Source organism: Engraulis encrasicolus, chromosome 8 (genome assembly GCF_034702125.1).
Source record: "Engraulis encrasicolus isolate BLACKSEA-1 chromosome 8, IST_EnEncr_1.0, whole genome shotgun sequence".
Classification (NCBI taxonomy): domain Eukaryota; kingdom Metazoa; phylum Chordata; class Actinopteri; order Clupeiformes; family Engraulidae; genus Engraulis; species Engraulis encrasicolus.
Genome location: NC_085864.1, coordinates 25,158,857 through 25,183,109, shown reverse-complemented (window position 1 = coordinate 25,183,109; position 24,253 = coordinate 25,158,857). Strand labels below are relative to the sequence as shown.

The 24,253-nt window shown below is 41.5% G+C and overlaps 3 protein-coding genes across 3 annotated transcripts; all 3 read right to left on the bottom strand.

Moving 5' to 3' along the window:
• Window positions 1-6,318: 6,318 nt before the first annotated feature.
• LOC134453814 (extracellular calcium-sensing receptor-like) lies at window positions 6,319-10,382 on the bottom strand. The gene is made up of 6 exons (XM_063204562.1): window positions 10,174-10,382; window positions 9,713-10,001; window positions 8,470-9,285; window positions 8,135-8,329; window positions 7,665-7,788; window positions 6,319-7,223 (listed from the first exon to the last, which is right to left on the bottom strand). Exons 1-6 carry the CDS (start codon window positions 10,380-10,382, stop codon window positions 6,319-6,321), a joined length of 2,538 nt encoding a protein of 845 aa, XP_063060632.1.
• Window positions 10,383-10,698: 316 nt separating this feature from the next.
• LOC134454352 (extracellular calcium-sensing receptor-like) lies at window positions 10,699-14,951 on the bottom strand. Its single transcript, XM_063205307.1, has 6 exons — window positions 14,842-14,951; window positions 14,154-14,448; window positions 13,057-13,857; window positions 12,533-12,760; window positions 12,077-12,200; window positions 10,699-11,612 (listed from the first exon to the last, which is right to left on the bottom strand). Exons 1-6 carry the CDS (start codon window positions 14,943-14,945, stop codon window positions 10,699-10,701), a joined length of 2,466 nt encoding a protein of 821 aa, XP_063061377.1. The 5' UTR covers window positions 14,946-14,951.
• Window positions 14,952-19,043: 4,092 nt separating this feature from the next.
• LOC134453813 (extracellular calcium-sensing receptor-like) lies at window positions 19,044-23,621 on the bottom strand. The gene is made up of 6 exons (XM_063204561.1): window positions 23,410-23,621; window positions 22,935-23,214; window positions 21,433-22,248; window positions 21,063-21,290; window positions 20,557-20,680; window positions 19,044-19,960 (listed from the first exon to the last, which is right to left on the bottom strand). Exons 1-6 carry the CDS (start codon window positions 23,619-23,621, stop codon window positions 19,044-19,046), a joined length of 2,577 nt encoding a protein of 858 aa, XP_063060631.1.
• Window positions 23,622-24,253: the final 632 nt, after the last annotated feature.

Genomic DNA, 24,253 nt, shown 5'->3' with positions numbered 1-24,253 from the left:
AGGAAATAAAAACTGCTAGTTACAGTGCACAAGATGACAGTAAAAACAACACACATCACAGGCAACGCTATTTTCCATAGGCCTGCATACCTTAACCAGGCCACAACATTAAAATTGCATTCAACAACAACTTTGGTAACATAAGCCTTGTCGATTGTACCAAAAACTGAATGGGTAATGTTCACCAGAATGAAGCAAACTGGAAAATATATGCAAGTAAGAACACTGAATCTGTTTAAAAGGCATTGCCATTTCATGGCGTTTTGAACTGTGTATACACAGGCTACAGACATCACCACGTTTTTCCCTGGGACACAAGTGATACTGAAAATGCAGGTGATGCCCAGAGCTTTTCTCTGCAGCGTGTATGAACCTCTGAAGGGTTGTGGCATTATATGAAGAGAGTGCAGAACGCTTAACCATAACATGGTGAGTGTAGAGAGGGCCGTGCTGGACACGCGAGGACCCTTGTGGAGACGCACAGCTACAGAAGTCACTGTGGCTAAGACAGAGAGGCCTAGTAAAAACAGCCATCTTGGAAGCACCCCTACTCCAACTGTCCCTCTGATGAGGAACACAGCTCTGCAGCTTGGCTCAGATACTGTGGCCTTGGCATCTACACGAAAACAAAAACAAGTCGGGGATGAACATGAATGATCAAAGTTTAAGGATTAAAGACAAGTGATTTAAAAATATATATATAATTAAAATTGGCAAAATCTAATAATACACAGAAATAAAATCATGCTATTTTCATGAATAATGTACGCATTCACCATGTATTAACAAACCAGTTGAATTAACCAGAGTACCTACATTCTTAATATCATCATCACCATCTTACTAATATGTTCATGATTCCACCCCTAATAATTCATATTAGGATGAAATGCCATGAGGCACGGTATACTAGTATTATTTACAATAGTGTTTATAGCAGTAGTATTTCAATGTAATGTCCTTTCCTAGCTGTTTCTTACCATCTGGACATCTTGAGTCTGTCTCATCATTTAAAACGCATGTAATCGTTTTTAATCTTTCACGTGGTCCACTCCATCTTGTCCAACAGTAGCTTTGATTAAGCACTGACTCAAAGTTTTCCAATAAGACAACATCCAGAACCTAAAAAAAAAAACTTAGATTATCTCTTATCGCACCAGCTGTAAAACTCTTGATTTGGAAACATTTTATAAACTAGATCCCATTTTTCAATTGCGATTTAACTCTCTTTTATCTCAGACCCAAGATGTGTCTGTTAAAAGATGATAGATACAGTAAGATAGAATCACCAGACTTTTGTATCTGAGATCAAATAATTTTAAGCTGTTATATTATTAATGACAAGAATGAACATTCTTAAAACATCATTCAAAACCTAGCAAAGCACATGAAGTGAGTGTTGTGACATAAAGACGCCACAGTTGTTAGAGCTCAGTCACCTGGGACATGTGGTGTGTTTGTGCAGGGAGCTCCCAGCTGCTTTCTAAATGCCCTTGGAGCAGAGACATGCTGCACAGACTACTGATCCTGCATGCATACACAGACATGGCACTACAAGGTCCTATACACAGTTTCCACAGAGAACACAACAAAATCCCTGCTTCCACTTTCCACAGAATGTTTCTTGGTGCAAAACGTGACTGTGTCAGGCATAATGAAGTCTTTCTGATTCGGGTTGAATATTTTTGTTGGCATTGTCCTCGGATACAGATTATCATGTCTTGGCACATTCTGATTTTCAAGTCATGTTGTGTGATTATTTGTGTGTCATTTCGACTGACAATGAGCATATCAATGCCGTCAACTTTCCGCCTGTGTTCCATCACCTGTATTGGAACAGAGACATAGCAGAAGAAGACATCATTTCAATTGTACAAAAGCAATCGGTTGAGCTTCACAAGTGTAAGGTCACGTTGCATAGATACTGAAAACAATCATATGATATGTTTCACCTAGGATAACAATTTGCAACAATAGTAACATCAATAATACACAGAATATATTGTCCATAATGATATGCAGTATATTTTATAAAACAGCAATGTATGCCTGGTCACACCTGTGGTCTAAAAGAGTGTCAGGCCAGTGTAGTGCTCAGAGTTGTATAAAGTAGAAGTAAGCATACTTGTACTTGTACAATGTAATTACAACACTGTGGTATGATGTGTGGTACATGGTTTCAACTTTGTAATATCGTACAACTAGTGTTGTAATTACATCTGTCAGAATACTTCTACTTCTACTTTGTACAACTCTGGTAGTGCTTGCATAAAAAACAGTTTTGCTCTCTGCTGCACCTCCAGCCTACTTGCTCCCCTAATTCCCTTCACTCACACTCTCTAATGTAGACCTATGGAGATTAATGGGTCTACAGATAGTGTTGGGTACGCTGGATGCTCTGCTGTTGAAAGAGGATGCTCTGAGGATATCTGCTGACATGGGCATCGTATCATAACTAGGCATTTCTTTAAGCATCACTGCAGGCCTGGAGAAGATAAAAAACAATGACACAGTATAAAATGAAAGCAACATCAAATAAATACATTAAAAAACAATTAAGAACCCTATTCTGATGTCTATTAAGTGTAAAGCATTAACTTTTGAGAAGAGGATTCTGACAAAACCAAGTCAATGGTACCAAAACCGTTTAAAATGAAGACATTGGCATTGGCATTAGTTGCTCACATACTGTACATCTCAAGCAATGCCAATGCAAAATAAAAGTCGGATAACAGATATGATCAAATGAAAAGCCACATCTTAATTACTGAGCAGAGACTCATAGTGACATCTCAAACCATTTCAGATGAGCACATTTACCAGAAAATGAGCTCTTTCGTCAGAAAACGAATATGTACACTTAACATCTGCGAATATGTACACTAGACATCTGCTTATTACTCACCTGTCTTTAATCACTACAAATTCTGTTCTACGAATAGTGATGTTGCAACACCACACCTCACAAACAGCAACAGTTAAAAAGGGATATAAAGCCCCTGAAAGAAGGGCAAAGAGTGCTAGTGCGTCTGCCCTCATCTCCTTGGCTTGCCTCAAGAAGAGCCACTGTTCTGGAAGGTATCTTACTTTTATACGCTTCCTCGGCTGCTGAAATACAGTAAAAGGTCATCAGGTTTGTTGCGGAAGAATCCGTCCAATTCCCAAAGGTATACGCTTGACTTGTGCACAAATCCTTCCACATATTAAGTACAGGAAGACAAGCATGAAACACGAATGGGTAAATCAGCTGTACACTTGTGACAGGTTAATTGTTTGTGGCTAATAACATACTGACAAACATGGCCAAGGTCCTACTAATTGGCATTTAGAGGGCTGTGTAAAATCAATAACGTAATCGCTGAAAGTGACGAAGGACTTTAATATTTCGTTTGAATTATTGAATCACTACTGATGTATTCCATCTGATTTTGTTAAACTTTGACAATAGCAACTAAGCTCTGTGGTTTGTTTAGGTTTGCTTGTAGCATGCAACTATTTAGAAATCATTCTCCTCTGTATGTTATGTCACATGTACTTTCCACAGTGGTTATAATTGCACAGTGGTTTTAATCGATGCTGACATGTCATGTGGAGCGATGGTTTTATTATTATTGACTTTTTAAAAGTGTATACCACACTAAAAGTATAGCAACTACTGTATGTTATATTATGTGTAGTTATATGTATGATAGGGCAGTGACAGAGGGACAGGAAGCAAGTGGGGAGAGAGAGACGGGAAGGGACTGGTAAATGACCCAGGCCGGAATCGAACACGGGTCACCGACGTAGTAACCTTGTGCCCAACTGTTAGGCCACAGTAGGGCCTTTGCTGACGATTTTATCCAACACATTAGTTATTATTTCAGGGTATTGGTTACAGTCCCTGGAGCAATGTGTTTGGTGCCCTTTTCAAGGCTACTTCCATGGATGAAGGTGTGTGGATACACCCCCTTCCCATTGGCCAAGGTGGGATTTCAGCCTACAACTATCTGATCCGATGACTCCCTACTGAAGGGGTTTCAAACATAAGGCCTGGGGGCCACCAGATTGTTTAATACAGCCTCAGACTTGGGTGGGTGGGGGAAGCTAAAAATGCCAAAAATAGTAAATGTCTAGCCCAGTGGTCTCCAAATGGGGTCCCATGGGCCAAATCCGGTCTGGGCTTGGCAAACACTCTGCCATGAGGTTGGAACAAATGAAAACATACGTATTCTATCTGTGGCCATACGGTCGGGCGATTTGTTTGGCCCTCAGCCTAATTTGTGAAACATAATTTGGCCCTTGAGGAAAACTAAGGTGTCGAAGACTTCAGGTTTTCAATACTTTCACCTGCCATTTACAATCAAAGCTCCTGATATACAGTAGCTGCTGACATCCACCTTGAGATGATTGACCAGCAATTAGATTCCAATATGAGGCAAATCATTTTTGCAGTATTTTGCAATTACATTACTGGCCCAGTACACTTGAGACTTGAGATCAAATGCAATGTAGTATGTGTTCACTGATCCGAAATGAATCTGACTCCCCTGCCCTAACCATTAGGCCACGACTGATCCACAACATGTGTCTACTGCGTGCTAGCAGGGCCACTGACAGCTGATGCCAGGGACAAAGACACATAAAGGGGCCCCAAACCCAATACATACAATATAATGAGGATCCAATTTGGGCCCTCCTGTGTCCCTGGGCCCCGGACAAGTGACCCCTTTGTAATCCCCCCCCCCCCCCCCCCCCCCCCACCCCCACCCCCCACGGCTTCCCTATTTGCTAGTATTTGAATTGATTGGCTGCATGTTTTGGACCTCGTAGTAAACTATTGTGCATCTAACAAAATGTTACTGCGGTTTGGGTTTGGGTTTGTGTCAGGTCAGGTTGTGTGTGTCTGTTTATGGGCAGATTGTCAGTGTGTCTTGCAATATGGGATATGACATTAGTCAACCTATAATGATGTGACTCCATCAATATTAGTTTCATAGTTTTCAATAGATTGTGAGCCATCATTAACATGGTATATAAAGAGGTTAGTAAGTGATGCACTTTCAGATTTTTATTTAGTCCAAGTGCTGCCTGTATCAATTGTGGACCTTTACTCCTAGGTTTCACAAGGAATGGACAGAATACACGTACATGGTTCAATATCTGGAGAGAAGTGAATGCTAACACTGAATGCTGCTTTATGTACCTGTAAATGTCAGGTAAGTGACAATGTTTGCCAGACAGATTTTGTTATGACTGTGTTGTGTACTGTGTGAATAGACTGGCATTGAGGGTTTTTTTTTTAAGTTGACTGCGTTTTTGCATTACGCTTACAATAGCTTACCGCCTGACTTTCTGTACAGTATATTGAACAGTGCAAAGCAGCTTGAGGGGTCAACTTAGGTGATATGATCAGTAGGCCATTATCAATTCTTTGTGGCTCAACATGCAATCAAAGTGTTCCACTTCACATTGGTAGTCCAGTATCTAGGTCCACCCAAGATGCCAGTTTGGTGTCCGGTTTTATGCAAGCTAAAAATTATCTCTGCATTTGGTGCACCCATTTATTGGGCCGCTGACAGCTTTCGCTGGGCCCAGGAGAAAGTCATCGGAAAGGGCCTCCTACTGTACCCAATACATACAATGTAATGGGGACCCATTCGTTTCCTTTCGCACAGCCTGCTACCATTTATTGGGCCTGTTAGTAGGTATTATTCTGTATGTCAGTGGCAGCACAAGGCCAAGGCTACTTGAGGCCAGCGGATCAAACAGGACATGTGTGTTGGTGATTTGAGTCCATTATGGTATATAGCAGATACACATACGTCTACTGCGCCACATGAAAAGTTATATGTGATATAATAATCCATGGAGTATTTAATCTACATATTTTGTTGTCTAGTAAGCTTATAGGTACGGTATCTTTGTAATTACTGTTGTTATTCTCTTGCCTTCCACCGAGGTGTTGCTTCTGTGCAGTGTTTGTTTCTTTCCACTAGATGGCAATGCTGTGGATGTTTAACAGGCAGTGGTTCAGCTTGTGAGTTTTAACAGTGTTACTATTGATACACCGTACAGTATAGATACATGCAAGACACTGCTGTTAATATGGCACATTTGGTTGTTTTATTGTGTTTTATTGTTATCAGTGTTGTACCTTAATGTGGAAAGTTTGTGTTACATGAATAGTTATTAGTTAAGACTTTGAAGCACTGTAAAGCTTGACAACAAGAGGCAGATAAAAAAAACATCTTGATGCAAAAGCTGTGCATCATGTTGACTTATTACTGTTGGAGCAAAAACATACATCACAACTGGCTGACAATCAAAAGTCCACATCTAATGGTGATCCTTTTGCATGATATGTTTCCTGGTGTTTTCATATGGCCTAAAAATAATAACAAAGCATTTGGGAACAAATATGCAAAATAATAATCCAAAGCTAGATGCTAAAATAGCAAATATCTCCACGGCTACAGTAAATTTACCAGGAGAGCTGACATAAGCTGGTATGAAAGTGATCCAGACTGCACAGAATATCAGCATACTGAATGTGATGAATTTCGCCTCATTGAAGTTATCAGGTAATTTGCGAGCCAAAAAAGCCAATATGAAACACAAAAGAGCAAGGAATCCAATATAGCCCAACACGGCCCAGAATCCTATAGCTGAACCCAAATGACATTCTAGGATTATCTTGTGTTGGTACCAACTCATATTCTGATATGGGAATGGGGGTGATATGGTCAACCAGAGCACACATATGAGGACTTGTATGAGAGTGAAGCCAAGAACGCTGAGTCTCTGCTGCAGAGGCCCAAACCACTTCATGACATTACTGCCTGGAAGAGTGGCTCTGAAGGCCATTAGCACCACTATCGTTTTCCCCAGAACACAGGAGATGCAGAGAACAAAGGTGATCCCAAACGCTGTGTGACGCAACATGCAGGACCACTCAGAGGGCCGACCAATGAAAGTAAGAGAACAGAGGAAGCAGAGAGTCAGGGAGAAGAGCAGCAGGAAGCTCAGTTCTGAGTTGTTCGCTCTCACTATGGGCGTATGCTTATAATGGTAGAAAATCCCAGCAATAATTATGGTCAAAGATGCACCCAACAAGGAAAAGAATGTTAAAATAATTCCCATGAGTTCTGTGTAGGATAGAAATTCGATGGTCTTTAAGAGACACTGATCACGCTGCTTGTTGGACCAGTATGCTGGCGGACACTTCAGACACTCAGTTGCATCTGCATTTAGATGAAAGAAAAAGATGAAGTGTTATCAACAGTGCACGATACATGCAAAATGGCATATAGTATACAGGCAAGGCAGGGTTGGTGTGTTTTTAAGTTTGGGAGAGCAGGGTTTACATACTAATTTAGTGTATCAGAGGTTAGCTTAAATACAGTCACAATAGAGGGAAGTCTTTACTCACTTCTTACAGATTGAAAGACATCCTATACATTGGCTTTTGGATGCTGGGTTGTCTTGTTTGTTGTTATTATATCAAGTGTTTAGTAGGGTATGACTTTGACCAGGAAATCTTTTGAAAGTCTCACTCATGTCAAAAAATGGCATCTCTCCCCCAATCCAGCCTTGGCTCACAACATCAATTGGTCAGAACAGTGTGTAGAATCTTCTTTTTTGATTGAGCATCAGCATGACTACATAAAAGAGAGATGTTTTACCTGAAGTGTTACTTATTTCTCCCTCTCCACACGGTATACAGTCATAGCAGCATATGGGCTTTCCTTTCTGTTGGGCCTTCCTGGTCCCTGGGGGACAGCTCTCACTGCACACAGACACGGGCACCTGCAACAATAATCCAGGTTTATTCTTTTCTGCATATCATTTAGAGGTGGCTTAAGTGAAAGAAGAAGTACATTTGCGGTGTAAGTACAAAAATAACACATGGTATTGCACAACAGTTGCATCAGCTATTCCAATGTATCTAATGAGTTGGCTAGACATTGTTGTTACAGAAAAAATCCTAATCAGGTACATCACTATATCAATTATACTGAAAACTATTTGTTTTTTTGCTTATACTTTTACTTTGGCCATCAACAATTATGATTACTGTGCATACTCCATAGCGCAAAAAAACAACAACTAAGATTCATACTGTTGAAAGGCCTCCTCTCCAGACAATGCTGACATTTCGTAGTTGAAGCTGTTGTCCTGTAGTTGCAAATGTGTTGTACTGGCCGACTACCGCTGCTTCCATAGTCCCTTTGTGAATTCTTTGTATATTTATAAGCTCATAGCCGGCTGGAGAATCACCATAGCTATCGAAATACACGTTATCACCCTGTTTTGTGGTGAAGTTTACTTGTTGCAGGTATTGTAAAACCTGTAAATTATAAACCACAAGAGGGAAACATGTCAGTATGCAGAGTATATGCGTAGGCCACTTGGGTGTAATATTTCATAGGAAAGAAAATGTTGCATATTATGGGGAATTGTTAAAAAAAAAAAAAAAGCCATCTTAACCTGCCATGGTTTTGTGTCTGTGGGTGTTGCACAGGTGTTGTTAGCAACAGACCCTTCGCCAGGCTGACAGGTGAAGATATTGTGCAAAGCATGTGCCACTGCATATACAGCTTTGTAAACATTGTAGCTGAACCTTAGTTCAGACACATCAGTGAAGGCATTATTGACATATCTGAGATTCTCCGATCCGTTGCATTGTCTTCTTTCATCATTCCCTGTTGGTAGATTCAAAGAACAGTCAAAGACTGACTCCCAGAAATCTTTGAGAAACTGGCTGTTGGGGTGCTTGGAAGGATGTAGGTCCTGTAGAAATGGTCCAAGACCGGGAATCTGTTGTTTTCTGACAGTGAATCCAATGGCTCCAATCAAAAGCTGATGCCCGTCACTGTCTGTGAGGGAGTCATCTGTGAGCCAAGCTTCACTGCCCACCCACTGCAGTCCAGAGATGTTCTGCCTGTGCAGCTCAGACACCAACACTTTAATCTCTCTGTGTGACATGAAGGTCACGATCACCTTGGACGTGGCGTTTCTGATGATGTCCCCTATTTTACGAACTGAATGTCCCGGATCGGTGCTCTCGAAAGCCACTTGATAGTCGATGCACACCCCTTCGTCCTTTGCTGCCCTCACAAAACCAGCCATGCCGTTTAGGCCGTAATCGTTAGCATTGCTTATGGCTCCGACCCAGGTCCAGCCAAAGTGCTTGACCAGCTTGGCCAGGGCTCTGCTCTGGTAGTAGTCACTGGGGATGGTCCTGAAGAACGAGGGATACTCTTTCCTGTTGCTTAGACACGGGCATGTGGCAAAATGACTGATCTGTATAATGCACAACATGTAAAAAAAGTTACATTTGCATATTACTCCCACAACGAATTAAAACATGCTCATTTGCTGTCATGTCATGTCATGTTATACTTGCTTATTACCTCTATAAACAAACAATTAACACAAGCATATTTGCTGTCATGTATCCAGTTTAAACAATGATATTAATTGAGTTGACTGAGGTTTTGTTATCTGGCTTTAGATGATAAAAAGATGACATCTGTTTGTTTCCACATCCTAACAACTGACAAAACTGTTGATTCCAATCAGCACACATCTTAAGACAGGTCCATTATAATTAATTGACAGTGTTTTGTTTTACATATATACAGTATTTGTAATGCAAATTGACAATGAAATGTAAATTTAAACAGTAAATATTCTGTCCTTTAGAATGTATGCAGCTAAAGAGTATTACCACAGGAACTTGAAAGCGTCCTAATATTCGTGCGAACCCCATAGTCGGAGCCGATGCTGAGTGCCCTATGATCGCTTCAGCTTTGACCGAGTGTGAGCAATTCCTCCCATCAATAACCTTTTCCACACCACTCGCCAGTGCCATGGCAGACCTCATTATGTTGGAGTATCCACAGGCGTTGTAGATCCTGTAGCCTACTCTGTGCCGTGGGAGGATGCTGGGATTTCTATTGATCTCTTCAACAGCAAATATGACAGTGTGCGCAAATTTAAATTCCCTGTAATTAAGGCTAGAAAAGATAGTATTGATGTGCATTAATAATAAAGTGAACAGAAATACCACATTTCAAAAATACAAATTACAGAAGTTTACAGCACAAATTATACATTGGTACAGTAATTAGGCTACAATGCCGATAAAGCAACTAGAACTACATTTTAGAGAGATTGTAAAACACTCACTTTCTGCATTCAGGCTGATTTGGCAAGCTTTCAAAGGTCGGTATCTGCCCCTTATAACCGGTGCGAAATGTGAAGATACCACCAATGATCAGGTCTCCTTCTGCCTCTAACTCTGGGGCCAGTGCCTCCCCTAGTAGCCTGCAGACAGACTCTGCTCCTGAGAGTGGGGGGGCCAGGGCCAGGACCAGCAGCCCCAGCAGGAGTAGCATTGTGAACAGTGGGCCTATCGACAGCAGCCTTATATACTGTATCACATCCGTGTGTATCTGTTGGGTAGTACTGCTATTTCTTTGGAAAATCTGTCTCTCTTGAGGATTAATTTTACTGTTACCCTAAAGATTCCCGCACGTTTGTCAGTATAATTCAAGCCGTTTCTTGTGTATACAAAAGATGTGATGATAAATGACAACTGGCTTCATTCAGTAAATTGTGTTTATTTAAATACATACAGTACAAGGTGGAGTTTTCTATATATCAAAACTCTTTTAATTTTCTCTTTTCCTGATTTGTAAGTGGATTTTATTTCTAGAGAGCTTTACTGGCCGTTTTCTTCATCATGTATTTTTTAGTGTTTTGTTCCGGTTTAAACAGTATGATATAACACTTTGGGAGGAAAATACAGACAAGTAAGCCGAAACTAGAGGCCAGTATGGCAAATATCTCTACTGCCACTGTGAACTTTCCAGGAGAGCTGACATAAGCTGGTATGAATGCAATCCAGACTGCACAGAATATCAGCATACTGAATGTGATGAATTTGGCCTCGTTGAAATTATCTGGTAGTTTACGAGCCAGAAAAGCTAGGACGAAACACAACAGAGCAAGTAGTCCGATATAGCCCAATATGGCCCAAAATCCTATTGGTGAACCCACATCACATTCTAGAATGATTTTATCTTTGTAGTGGTGCATATTCTTATATGGGAAAGGGGGTGATATAGTCAACCAGAGCACACATATGAGGACTTGTATGAGAGTGAAGCCAAGAACGCTGAGTCTCTGTTGCAGAGGCCCAAACCACTTCATGACATTACTGCCTGGAAGAGTGGCTCTGAAGGCCATTAACACCACTATCGTTTTCCCCAAAACACAGGAGATGCAGAGAACAAAGGTGATCCCAAACGCTGTGTGACGCAACATGCAGGACCACTCAGAGGGCCGACCAATGAAAGTAAGAGAACAGAGGAAACACAGTTTTAATGAGAACAGCAGCAGAAAGCTCAGCTCTGAATTGTTTGCTTTAACAATTGGTGTTTCTTTGTGTATTACAAAAACTACAGCTGTGCACAATGTCATTGACACGCCCAGTAAGGAAAAGGCCACAAGAACTCTTCCCATGACCTCCCCAAAAGACAGATATTCTGTGGACTTGAAGACACACTCATCTCGCTGTGTGTTTGGCCAAAGGTCAAGTGAGCATCGGAAGCAGGTGACTGAATCTGTAAAGAAATCAACAGTGCAATTGTCACGTCCAAATATTGTAGTCTTTTATATTAGATTTGAAATGTGATACAGCACTTAGATGGATCTGGATCTTTAGGTGGATCAGTGCTGCTAGATCAGACATAGGCAACTTTGATGATAAGGAGGGCTGCATTTTTTTCATCGCCGCCACCGGGTCATATGACCACACATCTGACTGCAACTCGCAGAGTTTTAGGTGCAGTTGGTTGCTCACTGACTGTGGATATGGTTTGGAAGGAATAAGAGTGTTCTCAATAGACCTACAGTGAAATACATGAATATTATAAATTAGTCAATCCATTTCACTGTCGGTCTATCACAACCAATTGTGTTTTATCTAGGAGCGCACAGAGTGAGGAGGCGGGCCGCATGTGGCCCCTGGGCCTCCAGTTGCCCATCCATGAGCTAGATACATTAATAATGCAGTAGCCTACTTCACCTGTCTCGTTGCTGATTTCTCCCTCTCCACACGGTATACAGTCATAGCAGCATATGGGCCTCCCTTTCTGCACAGCTTTCCTGGTCCCTGGGGGACAGCTCTCACTGCACACAGACACGGGGACCTGTGTCACAAGTGAGAGTCTTACTTATCATTTGGCCTCTGCATTCTGCTGCCATTACTAGTGGGTGAAATGTTGTGGCGGTTCTAGACCAAAATTGCCAGGGGGGCCGAGGTTGGCTCAATGTGTTTTTAGGGGGGCACATTTAATGAAAAGAACATTGTATTTTATATGTATTTTAAAATTGTATTTTATTTTTAGATATTTCAGTAAAAAATTATATTTGGCATTGGTTGTTTAGTACAGGGGCTGCAACAGGGGGCCAGGAGCAATTCTACAGAGACTGTGGCCCATCCTGGCCCCACTTCTACAGTAGAACCGCTTATGAATCTCACCTCCTGTTGGTTTTGGGTCCACACTATGCCACTATTTGTCTCAGGGAGCTGGAGAGGGTCATCTTTCGAGGCATCGTAGAAACCCACTTTCACAAAAATGATTTCACCGTCGGAACCATGCTGCCAGTTGAGTAGGTCATACCTTGCTGCGGGGTCTCCATTGTCATCAAAGTATATATTCTCTCCACTTTGGATAGAGAAACGCACACTCCTGATGTTTTCAAGAACCTTTAATTAAAAAAAAAAAAACAACAAACAGCACAACCACAATATTTTTGTCATTGTGTGAAGAGGTAGGGTAGCCTCTTAGTGCAGATGGGGTGGCCGGCAGCCTAATGACTATTTGCTGAAAATACTCAACTGCATCATAACAAATTGTGATGACATGACCGAGAGCCTTAAGTAACAGATTAAGACATAACCATTACAATTTTGGTGACAGTGAGGTTATAACATAGGGCCTTAGCAAAGGGGTTGAAATGCTTGTGATTTAGTACGGTACTGGTATAGTGAAAATAGTTTACCTGCCATGGCCTGAGTTCATCTGTGGATTTCATACAGTTGAGTCCACTATCTGCTCCTGAGCAGGTGCCCATGTCATCCAAAACGTGAGCAACAGCATACACAGCTTTATAGACATTGTTTGCAATTTGCAGATCAGATACATCTGAGTATTGGTTGTCGACATCAATCAGGCGTTCAGTACCACTGCACTCAACTTGGTCTGAGTTGCTGTCTCTTTTCAGCTGACATCCAAACACGGTCTCTAACAACTCCTGATAAAGAGGCACGTCTGTGGACTGGTCAAGATTAACGAGAAACTCTCGCAAGCCCTTTATTGTAGCTTTCGGAATGGCAAAACCCATAGACCCTTGTAAAATATTGTGCCATTGACCTGTGGCAATATTCTTGTCGGAAATCCAGGATTCACTACCGATCCACTGCAGACCAGTAATGTTTTCGTGGGCGAGTTCCTTCAATAACACCTCCATGTCAGAATACGAGACAAACGCCACAATAACTTTCGATGTGGCTTTTTTAATAATGTCCACAATTCTCAGTATGTCTGCTCTGGGGTTTGTCCTGAAGAATGGTTCTGAAAACTCAATACAAACTCCCTCTTCGCTGGCCGCTTGTATGAAAGTGATCATTCCATTGTTGCCGTAGTCGTTGTCACTGCATAGAGCTCCAACCCAGGTCCAGCCAAAGTGCTTGACTAATTGGGCCAGTGCCCTGCTTTGGTAGAAGTCACTAGGTATTGTTCTAAAAAAAGACGGATGCTTCGTTTTGTCACTGAGGCATGCACAAGTGGCAAAGTGACTGATCTGAGCCAGAAAAAGACATGAATACATACATAAGTGTTCCACACAGTCGTTCAGCACAACATTGTTGCATCATAACAGCATAGTGTGTTTTACAGACAATGTCTGCCTGTCTGTCTATAGAATAGAAGTATTAGAAACACCATCATAGTTCTAAAACAGGGGTTACTTTCTTAAACAATAGGTACAGGTACTATACAGTACATAGAATAGACTGCCATTATCAGATTTACTATCTGAAAAACTACAGCATCAATCATGGTGAATTCGGCTGTAATGTTAGTGTTACACAATCGTACCACAGGCATGTATAAGGGGCCCACTGCAGCAGATATGGCAATTGTAGGAGTAGACGAGGTCTCTGCTATGATGGCCTGAACAGTGTCTGGATGAGTGCACGAGGTGTTGGATGTAGTGTTTTCTTCTTGGCCATTGATCAAGGATAAGGCGGCTCTTACTGCCAATTCCACAGAACCACATGAGTCATAGATTCTATATCCCAGTCGCACATCGGGAAGGAGAGTGGTGCTGTTGTTGATTTCTTCGATGGCAAACACCATAGTTTGAGCATTCTGGAATTCTCTGAGGCTTAAACTGTAACAAAACACACACATTATCAATATCTGTTTTTTCTTTAGTACAAATATTACATAAATACAATACAATCAATACATAACTCAAAATAAAAACATACCTCAAGGCATAGTTGCGAAAAGTACATTTAGGAAAAAATGCTGCTTCAATGGCAACGTTTACATGAGACATTTAATTCCGAATTAACCCCTTTTAATTCTGAATAAAGCTTAATTCTGCTTTGAAAATGTCATGTAAACGCCTCTTAATTCAGAATTAAAGGAAAAATCAAGGTAAACTCGCTGGGACTATTCAATTATGAATTATTAATTCGGAATGAAAAACATCATGTAAACGTAGTGATTATGACACAGACTGTGTAAAGGTCAGATGCCTAGCCCTGATATACTTTACCTTTTGCACTGTGGGCGCTCTGGGCCTATGGTAAAGGAGGGCTTGCTTTCTGTCCAGCTGTTGTGGAAAGAGAAGATCCCTCCGATGATCACGTCTCCATCCATGCTGAGCTGCGGAGGGTCATGCTCCCTCCAGAGCTTGCAGACGGGCTTGGCAGCATATGCCAGCATGATCGGGAACCATGAGTACAATAGCACCATCTTATTATGCCCTCACACTGAGACAACCGCCCCTCTGATCCGACTTTATATATTGTACTGGGCATTCACGCTGTACTCGTTGGTGTCTTCCACAGGGAATATTGCTGCCTATACGTGTAAGGGTTAACTAGAATGTTGTAAGATGGGCTTTGCCACACATAAAAGTGATAAGTGACATATGTTCTTTCGGCTGTTATTTCTATTATGACTTTTTGTTGTTGTTGAGTTTTGTTGATTTAAGATTCATAACCGATATTTTCTCAACTCAATTACGTTGAACTAGGTTACCTGGCGAAGAGCGCACAGGATGGCCTCTGTTGCATGTGCTGTATTTAAAAGGCTATAACATTTCCTCTGCCCCTCAAACTGTTAAAAACTGTTTCAATATTTACTAATATTTATTAACTCTTTTACGTGGTGTTTGGGAATCAGCATCCTTAAACTGTGGGTCTGTCGGCCTGTCTGAAACGCATTCTTTAAATCGTAATTCCATCCTGTGTCCACAAGGCGGCAGAGTTGAGTTTTTGGCCTAGAGCTCCCAGGGCCCCTCTGCATAGACGGACACATCTTTGTCTGCCTGACAGACTTGTTAGGGGCATTTTTGCCCTTATTTCGACAGGACAGTATGAGAGGTGATAGGAAGTGAGTATAGGAGAGAGAGACGGGGGAGGATCTGCAAATGGCCTGGGCCAGAATCGAACCCGGGCCGCCAGGCCACGGCAGGGCCTATAGGGTCATTTCACGTGAAATTAGACACTTTGGGACCCGACCGACACGGATTTCAATCATACTTGGTGTGCCTTTTTAGTAGCAAGGTAGCAGCCCAGAACTGCATTGGTTTTAATCTGACACTAATATTAAGGGAGAAACAGACTAGGAAAAGTTCACATGTGAGGGTAGGACACTATACAGCTAGTGCAGAAATAATTAACAGTCATCACTTATAAGTTAGGAGCGGAATTGAGACGGTGAATGCAGGACAGAATAATAAAAACAAAACACCTTCGACTGGCGGTCTTGTTTAGGGATCACGCTTGTGTTATTATCAAATGCCCAATGTTACGTGCAACGCGCAATTGGCTGACTCTTTCCACTTGTAGCCTACTAAAACTGAGGGAGGGATCAACGTACAATGAGCTACACTGAAGCAGAAAAAACAGCAAAAAAACCAGTGCACCAATAATACCCCCGTCTTCAACCTACTATTTACCAGATATATAGGCTAGTAATAGTATTAAGTTGTGCTACCTTTTTTTGTGGTAACGACAGTGTAGATCAGGTAATAGCCTGCAATAGGGGAAGCGGCATGCGCCAGTTTTAAAGACAGAATGTCGTCGCCAAATGTAAAATCACCTCTCTCATGCTGACATGACGGGGCACTACTTCATTAGGCTATAATGTTGTTCATGTCTGTTTGACTCACACTATACGAGTGGTTCAATTTGTGTTTTTGTGCTCATCGCACAAATGAGACAGACAGGCTTGCTTGATAGGGCTACACAAAGCAAGCGACATCGGTCCACTCAAAATGGTCCGAACTCCGCCGCTTGATTTCATGTCTCCTCAGTCTCTCCATTACGGTTTATTAGCCTACTCTGTTTTGCTATTTTCGTTGTTCTTAGCCCTGGCATTAGAGATGAAGCAACTGTGATCAGTGAGGTTGTGGAAACGGTTGAATAGGCCTATGGTCCTAAATTGGAAGCGGCCGATGCCAGTTTTGAAGACAGAATGTCGTCGCCAAATTTAAAATTCGATCTCTCTCATGCTGGCGTTACGGGACACACTTAATTACAATGGTGTTCCTGTCTGATTGACTCGGTTTTAATTGTCTTTACCGGTTCAAATTGTAGGTATGCAAACTCTGTATCCTGAGGATACCCGTTCCTGGCTTGAATAGTGCCGAAATAAGTTAGGGATGGATTGGGAGACGGTGAATGCAAGACAGAAAAAAGTCGAGTTTAAATTCACATGGTGGTCTTGTTTAGGGCTCACACTTGTGTTATTATCAAATGCCCTATCAAATGCCCAATGCTAAATAAAACATGCAATTTGCTGACTGTATTTCTACTACTACTATAACTGGGGGATGGACAAGCACGGAAGCACAGACAGACAAACAAACACAGGCAGACGCTGCTCTGCAAAAGCAGTGCTATACTGCCCCCCGCATTCCGAATGGCCACAGGGTGTAATGATCACGGTGCGCTGCCGCGGCACGGTAATGTTGTGAGCAGATTGAAGTTACACCATGTGTACATTCAGCCTTGGTTATATCAGTCAGTGTTAGTCGCAAAAAGCTGTCTGTGGTGTTGTTTGAAAGCTCTTTTCTGGCTCTACAAATAACACAATCAGCTTGGAGTACAACAACCCTCAGAATATGAATTATGATTAATTGAAAAATGAAACATTGAATATCTAAAAAAAACTTGTATTTTAAAATGGCCAGTTCCTTGTCTTAACATAGCCTGCAATGTCATGAACAACACTTTATTCTTTATTCATTTCAGAGATAATGGAACTCAGCATGTCTATTGGAATATGTGAAGGATGGAGATGGTCCATGAGGATGCAGGAAGTTCAGTTTCACCTCTCCAATGCTCGGCATACATCACTCATCACATGAGTTCAGTTCTGGGGTGCTACCTTGCTACTAAAAAGGCACACCAAGTATGATTGAAATCCGGGTCGGTCGTGTCCCAAAGTGTCTGATTTCACGTGAAATGACCCTATAGAGGCATTTTTAAATGACCAAATCCAAAAGATGCTAGCATGCCCTGATTAACATGACAGTGCTGGTCGACCTCAGTCCTGGCCTACCAGCATGTGGCTTGGGCTGGACTCCATTAATCCAACTTAATCCTGAATGCTCATGTTTTATCATAACATACTGTACATCCTACCATATGGTATCTCATCCCTAAGCGTCATCTCTCTGGGAAAAGTTTTTTTCAGAGCCATGGAATTCAGAGTTGTGACAAGCGGTTGGTGACGTGAATCACGTAGATTCAAATAGATCTCTGAAATGGCTTTCTGTTTGCTAGAGACTTAATAGAACAACTACGAGCAACAATTAAAGGGACACTGTGTGAGATGTTTAGTTGTTTATTTCCAGAATTCATGCTGCCCATTCACTAATGTTACCTTTTTCATGAATACTTACCACCAGTATCAAATTCTAAGTATTCATTATTACTGGAAAAAATGCAATTTTCACACATGAAAAGGGGGATCTTCTCCATGGTCCGCCATTTTGAACTTCCAAAAATAGCCATTTTTAGCTGCAAAAATTACTGTACTTGGACCATACTATAAAATATGTGTTTAATACTTAGTAAACTTTCATGTAAAGATCAAATTTGGCAATAGGCAGCCGAATTTCAAAAAGCAGCATAGTTGCAGTACCTTTTTTGTCCATTTCCTGCACAGTGTCCCTTTAAGCAAGTAGATGAATTACATTTACCTTTACCAAAGATTTTCTTATTTCGACCTTTAGCGTGTGTCTGCCTTTGCCACACTTCTACACACACTTCAGGGAACTATTGAAACTATCGTGAAAGGCTACACAAGCTGGCCTGAACCACCATTGTTGTGTAAACAATGGACCATTAAGGTAAACGAAATTGACTGAACTTTCACTTCCATCGGTCTGGTTTTCTCTAGCTGTGGTACCTGGCCTAGATGCTGTAGTGACATGAAACTGAGAGGAGGCACTAGCTGATGCCAGCCTGGCTATGTTTCATAATGCTCATTCTTTTGAATTACCCGTTAAGACACAGCCCCTGTTATAAACTGGCTGTTACCAGAATGGGAAGGATCAAGTCATAATGCATTACCAAAGGCATTGTGTAATGTCATAGTAGTGTAGTGTAGTGAATATTATTTAACACATTAGTCTACTGAACTGTACTCATTCAACTGAATCTTCAAGAGTGAATCAAACAAACTGCTTTGATTTTATGATTTATTTATTGATTGATATTTCTCATAATTTGTTGCCTCTTCTTAATAATGAATATCAGTGGATGACTTTCCCATTACATGTTTTTTTGTGTTCAGGTTAGGCCTCACTAAGATAATGTAGCACTTTGGTAAGAAAATACAAAACAGTAAACCTGCACTTGAGGCTAGAATGGCAAATATTTCAACAGCGACGGTAAATTTTCCAGGAGAGCTGACGTAAGCTGGAATAAAAGTGATCCAGACTGCACAGAATATCAGCATGCTGAATGTGATGAATTTGGCCTCGTTGAAGTTATCTGGTAGCTTGCGACCTAGGAAAGCCAGTATGAAACACAGGAGAGCAAGCAGTCCGATATAACCCAGCACTGCCCAAAAACCTATAGCTGAACCCAAGTTGCATTCTAAAATAATCTTGTCCTGGTATAGAATCATATTCTTGTAAGGGAAAGGGGGTGATATAGTCAACCATAGCACACATATGAGGACTTGTATGAGAGTGAAGCCAAGAACGCTGAGTCTCTGTTGCAGAGGCCCAAACCACTTCATGACATTACTGCCTGGAAGAGTGGCTCTGAAGGCCATTAACACCACTATCGTTTTCCCCAGAACACAGGAGATGCAGAGAACAAAGGTGATCCCAAACGCTGTGTGACGCAACATGCAGGACCACTCAGAGGGCCGACCAATGAAAGTAAGAGAACAGAGGAAGCAGAGAGTCAGGGAGAAGAGCAGTAGGAAGCTCAGCTCTGAGTTGTTAGCTCTGACGATAGGTGTGTCTTTATGACTGTAGAAGACTGCTGCGACCATAAGTGTGAGAAGCACTCCAAATGCTGCGAACCAGGCCAGCACTATGCCCATAATCTCATGGTAGGACAGATACTCAATTAGCTTTGGGACACATACATCTCCTCTCCTGTTAGACCAATACTCTGCAGTGCACTGCATACACTCAGCAGCATCTGTGGGAGGGAAATAAAGTCAACCACGTTTACATTTGCTATTTCCACATTTCCATACTGTCTTAAGTCCATGTATAAGTACTGTCTATGTCTATACTGTCTATGTCCTTACCTAGATTAGTCTATGTCTGTATGGGAAAGCAAGAAATGTAATTTCAAATTCTTTGTATGACCAGTGCATTTAAAGAAATTGACAATAAAACCTACTTGACTTGACTTGACTAAAGAGGTAGGGGAAAATTACATGACATTTAGATGTTTTTTTTGAAGGGGGGGGGTGCTTTTGTGCTTTATTTGAGACAGGATAGTGACAGAGGGACAGGAAACAAGTGCGGAGTGAGAGATGGGGAAGGATTGGCAAAATGACCCGGGCCATCTAATCAGGGTCAACGGTGTTGTGAGCTAGTTCTCTACCGTTAGGTCATGGTGGGGCCAACATTTAGACTTAAATTAAAAGTTAAATTCATTTTTGTAGATTACAGTATAACATGACTATATTATTTTATGTTTCATTACTGACTACATTACATTTTGTACTTTTTACGCTTACATAATCTTGACTCAATCTAGTGAGTTATAATACCAGTATGTATCACCTGTGGTGTTGCTGACCGTGCCAGGAGGACACGGTATACAGTCATAGCAGCATATGGGTTTCCCTTTCTGCACAGCCTTCCTGGTCCCTGGGGGACAGCTCTCACTGCACACAGACACGGGCACCTGACACAGACAGAGACAAATGCACCTTCACTTAGTGACACATTCAGACACAGAGGGTAACTCAATCTTTGTCAGACCAGACACCAGATATGTAGGACACTGTATGTAGTCTGCTATGAAGTAACATATCAAGATATTATGTATGTATCAAAATATGTTGTAGCAATATGTATCAAAGCTACAGCACAAAAGCCATCCTGGTTGTCTGTGTGCATACAGTTGGTAGTGAGATGATGGATGATTGATTATCATATTATACACTCCTCCACAACTTAAACTACTGTACATCGGTGGAGCACATTATATGGGAAAAGTTGTGGCTAATCCAACTCTCTGCCTACTCCCTAATACCAATTTATATAAGCTTGTGTATTGTTCATACCTCTTTTCGCCCTCCGCTCCAGTTAATATTTGCAGGGTTCATGCGGAACTGCTGCTCTTTAGGCAGTGATCCGTCATAGTGACCAATTGTTTCAATGTTGGTGGTTCCTTTTGTGATATTTCTTATGTTTATCAGTTCATATCTTGCCGGGGAATCTCCATTGCTATCAAAATACACTTGCTCTCCACCGGGCATGGTGAAATTAACAGATTGCAGGTAATGCAAAACCTGAAAAAAGGGTGAATTTCACATTATGATTATGTGAAATGATTATGTCCCATTATTCTTATATTATATATACGTTTGTATATTGTATTATCAAAGATACAAATGAAAATATTGTGTATTGTGTGTATTGTGTATTGCTCACATGCCACGGTTTTGGGGCTGTATGTGTAGCACAGGTGCCATTGTCAAAGGGCCCCTGACCAGGCTGGCAGGTGAAGACATTGTGCAAAGCATGTGCCACTGCATATACAGATTTGTAGACATTGTATCTGAACCTTAGGTTAGACACATCAGTGAATGCATTATTTACATTTCCGAGACTCTCCGATCCATTGCATTGTCTCCTTTCACCATTCTCTGTTGGTGGATTCAAAGAACAGTCAAAGACTGACTCCCAGAAATCTTTGAGAAACTGGCTGTTGGGGTGCTTGGAAGGATGAACGTCCTTTAGAAACTCCCCCAGACCGGGAATCTGTTGTTTTCTGACAGTGAATCCAATGGCTCCAATCAAAAGATGATGCCCTTCACTGTCGGTGAGGGAGTCATCTGTGAGCCAAGCTTCACTGCCCACCCACTGCAGTCCAGAGATGTTCTGCCTGTGCAGCTCAGACACCAACACTTTAATCTCTCTGTGCGACATGAAGGTAACTATCACCTTGGAAGTGGCGTTTCGTATGGTGTCAACTATATGAAGAATCTCGTGGTCTGGTCCGGTTATTTCAAATGTCTCATGATACTCAGTACACACTCCTTGCTCTTTTGCCGCTTCCAAAAACATAGCCATTCCATGGATACCATAGTAGTTTCTATTGCTTATGGCTCCGACCCAGGTCCAGCCAAAGTGCCTGACCAGCTTGGCGAGGGCTGCGCTCTGGTAGTAGTCACTGGGGATGGTTCTGAAGAAGGAGGGAAACTCTTTCCTGTTGCTTAGACACGGGCATGTGGCAAAGTGACTGATCTGTTAGCATATACAACACAAAATTAGCATATAAATGAGCATATGAATATCACAATATTGCATTATTATGATTACATTATTCTTAGAGGACATTTTTTTTGTCCAAAGGGCCTTACAGATATTACAGGCTAGGCTGTTGGTTACAGTCCTTGGAGCAATGTGGGGTTACTGTATGTGTCTTGTTTGCTCACTCCAGCCACTGATGGAGGTGTAGGGAGTGGTAAGGGCAGGATACATACATTAACAAAATGTTTTAATTAGATTAGATGGGTAAAATGACTGAGTGGAACATCCTGGCTTAAGTAGCAGTCACACTATATTACATTCCCCCATCAATTTAATGACCCAGTTTATAATAACATCTTAATTATTCCCCTTGGATAGATTATCCAATTAGTGAAATCACCTCATTTAGTACGCAGGTAGAAACAAACACAGTGGCCTCGTTAACATGAGAGATTTAATTCAGAATGAACTCAATTTAATTCTGAATAAAGCTTAATTTCGTTTTGAAAATGTCATGTAAACAGTTCACAATTCAGAATTAAATGAAAGTTCAAAGTAAACTCGACGGAACTATTTCATTCTGAATTATTAATTCGGAATTAAAAACATCACTTAAACGTGGCCATCATAAGACTATAGCTTTCTGAAGCTGCTGTTTCATCCACAGCACACATTCTTACCACTGGTATCTGAAATTGTCCAATCAGTCTGGCAAAGCCAATAGTTGGCATTGACCCAGAGTGTCCAACGATGGCCTGCACGCCACCTGGAATAACACACTTCTCCACGCCCTGTGGACCGTTCACCAAATTCACAGCGGCCCTCAGTATGTCCATAGTGCCACAGTCATCATAGATCTTGTATCCCAGGGTCATTCCAGGCAGCAGATCAGGCCGTCTGTTTATTTCTTCTATTGCAAAAATAACAGTGTGGGCAAACCTGAATTCTCTGAAATTGAAACTGAAACATTTTTCATCAGCTGTGTGACAGGTGGTTTAGAGGCATACAGTACAACAGCAACCATGACTTTAAGAGTTATGAATGAAACAATGCATAATACATATTGGCTTTACATAATGTGTACAATAACAGCAAAAACAACAAAAACAAAGTACATATTTTCCAAACGTCATCCACCATACTACATATACCTACTTTTTGCATTTGCGTTTACCAGGTATACTGTTGAACGTCTCGTCTACACCGTCTTGCCCTGTGCGGAAGGAGAATATCCCCCCGATGACAAGGTCTCCATCCTTCTCATACTCTGGCAGGTATGGCTGCCCTAAGAGCCTGCACGGAGGCTCCTGGGCCTGGAGGAGGAGACCCTGGAGGACTACCAGCAGCAGCAGCAACAGCAGCCGCATGACACCCTCCATCTGTCTACCTGCTAGGCAAAGTGCTTGGCCCCTAACTTATATACAGTAGGCTAACATGCACTCTGACCTGCAACCGTATGTACGCCTACCACATCCACCACTAGGGCGCATCAGACATTACGTGCGCAGAAATGCACAAATGCCTGCAGGGGCTGATATTTAACTACATTACTATTATGTGTTGCTAATGTCTTTTAAAGCATATTATTGTATCAAAAGAAGACAATCCGCACACTTCAGGTCTATTTTTGTGCAAAGAAGCTTTACTTGACTTGCAAGCTTTCGGTCCTTAGACCTGCCTGATGAAGGTCTAAGGACCGAAAGCTTGCAAGTCAAGTAAAGCTTCTTTGCACAAAAATACACCTGAAGTGTGCGGATTGTCTTCTTTTTATACAGATATTTCTACTGAATCCTGCACATTCTAAACAGATGAGCGGTGGCCTATCACAACTTGAGAAAGCACATTATTGTAAAATTATGAACTGACTTGCGACCTGCATCTGTACGCCTGCATCATTTTATTTTTAAAAAAATATTTATAAAAGGATTAATGTTGACATTGCTAGTTACTGAATACATTTTTCGTTTTCTTTATTCCTTTATTTGTTTATATTTATTTG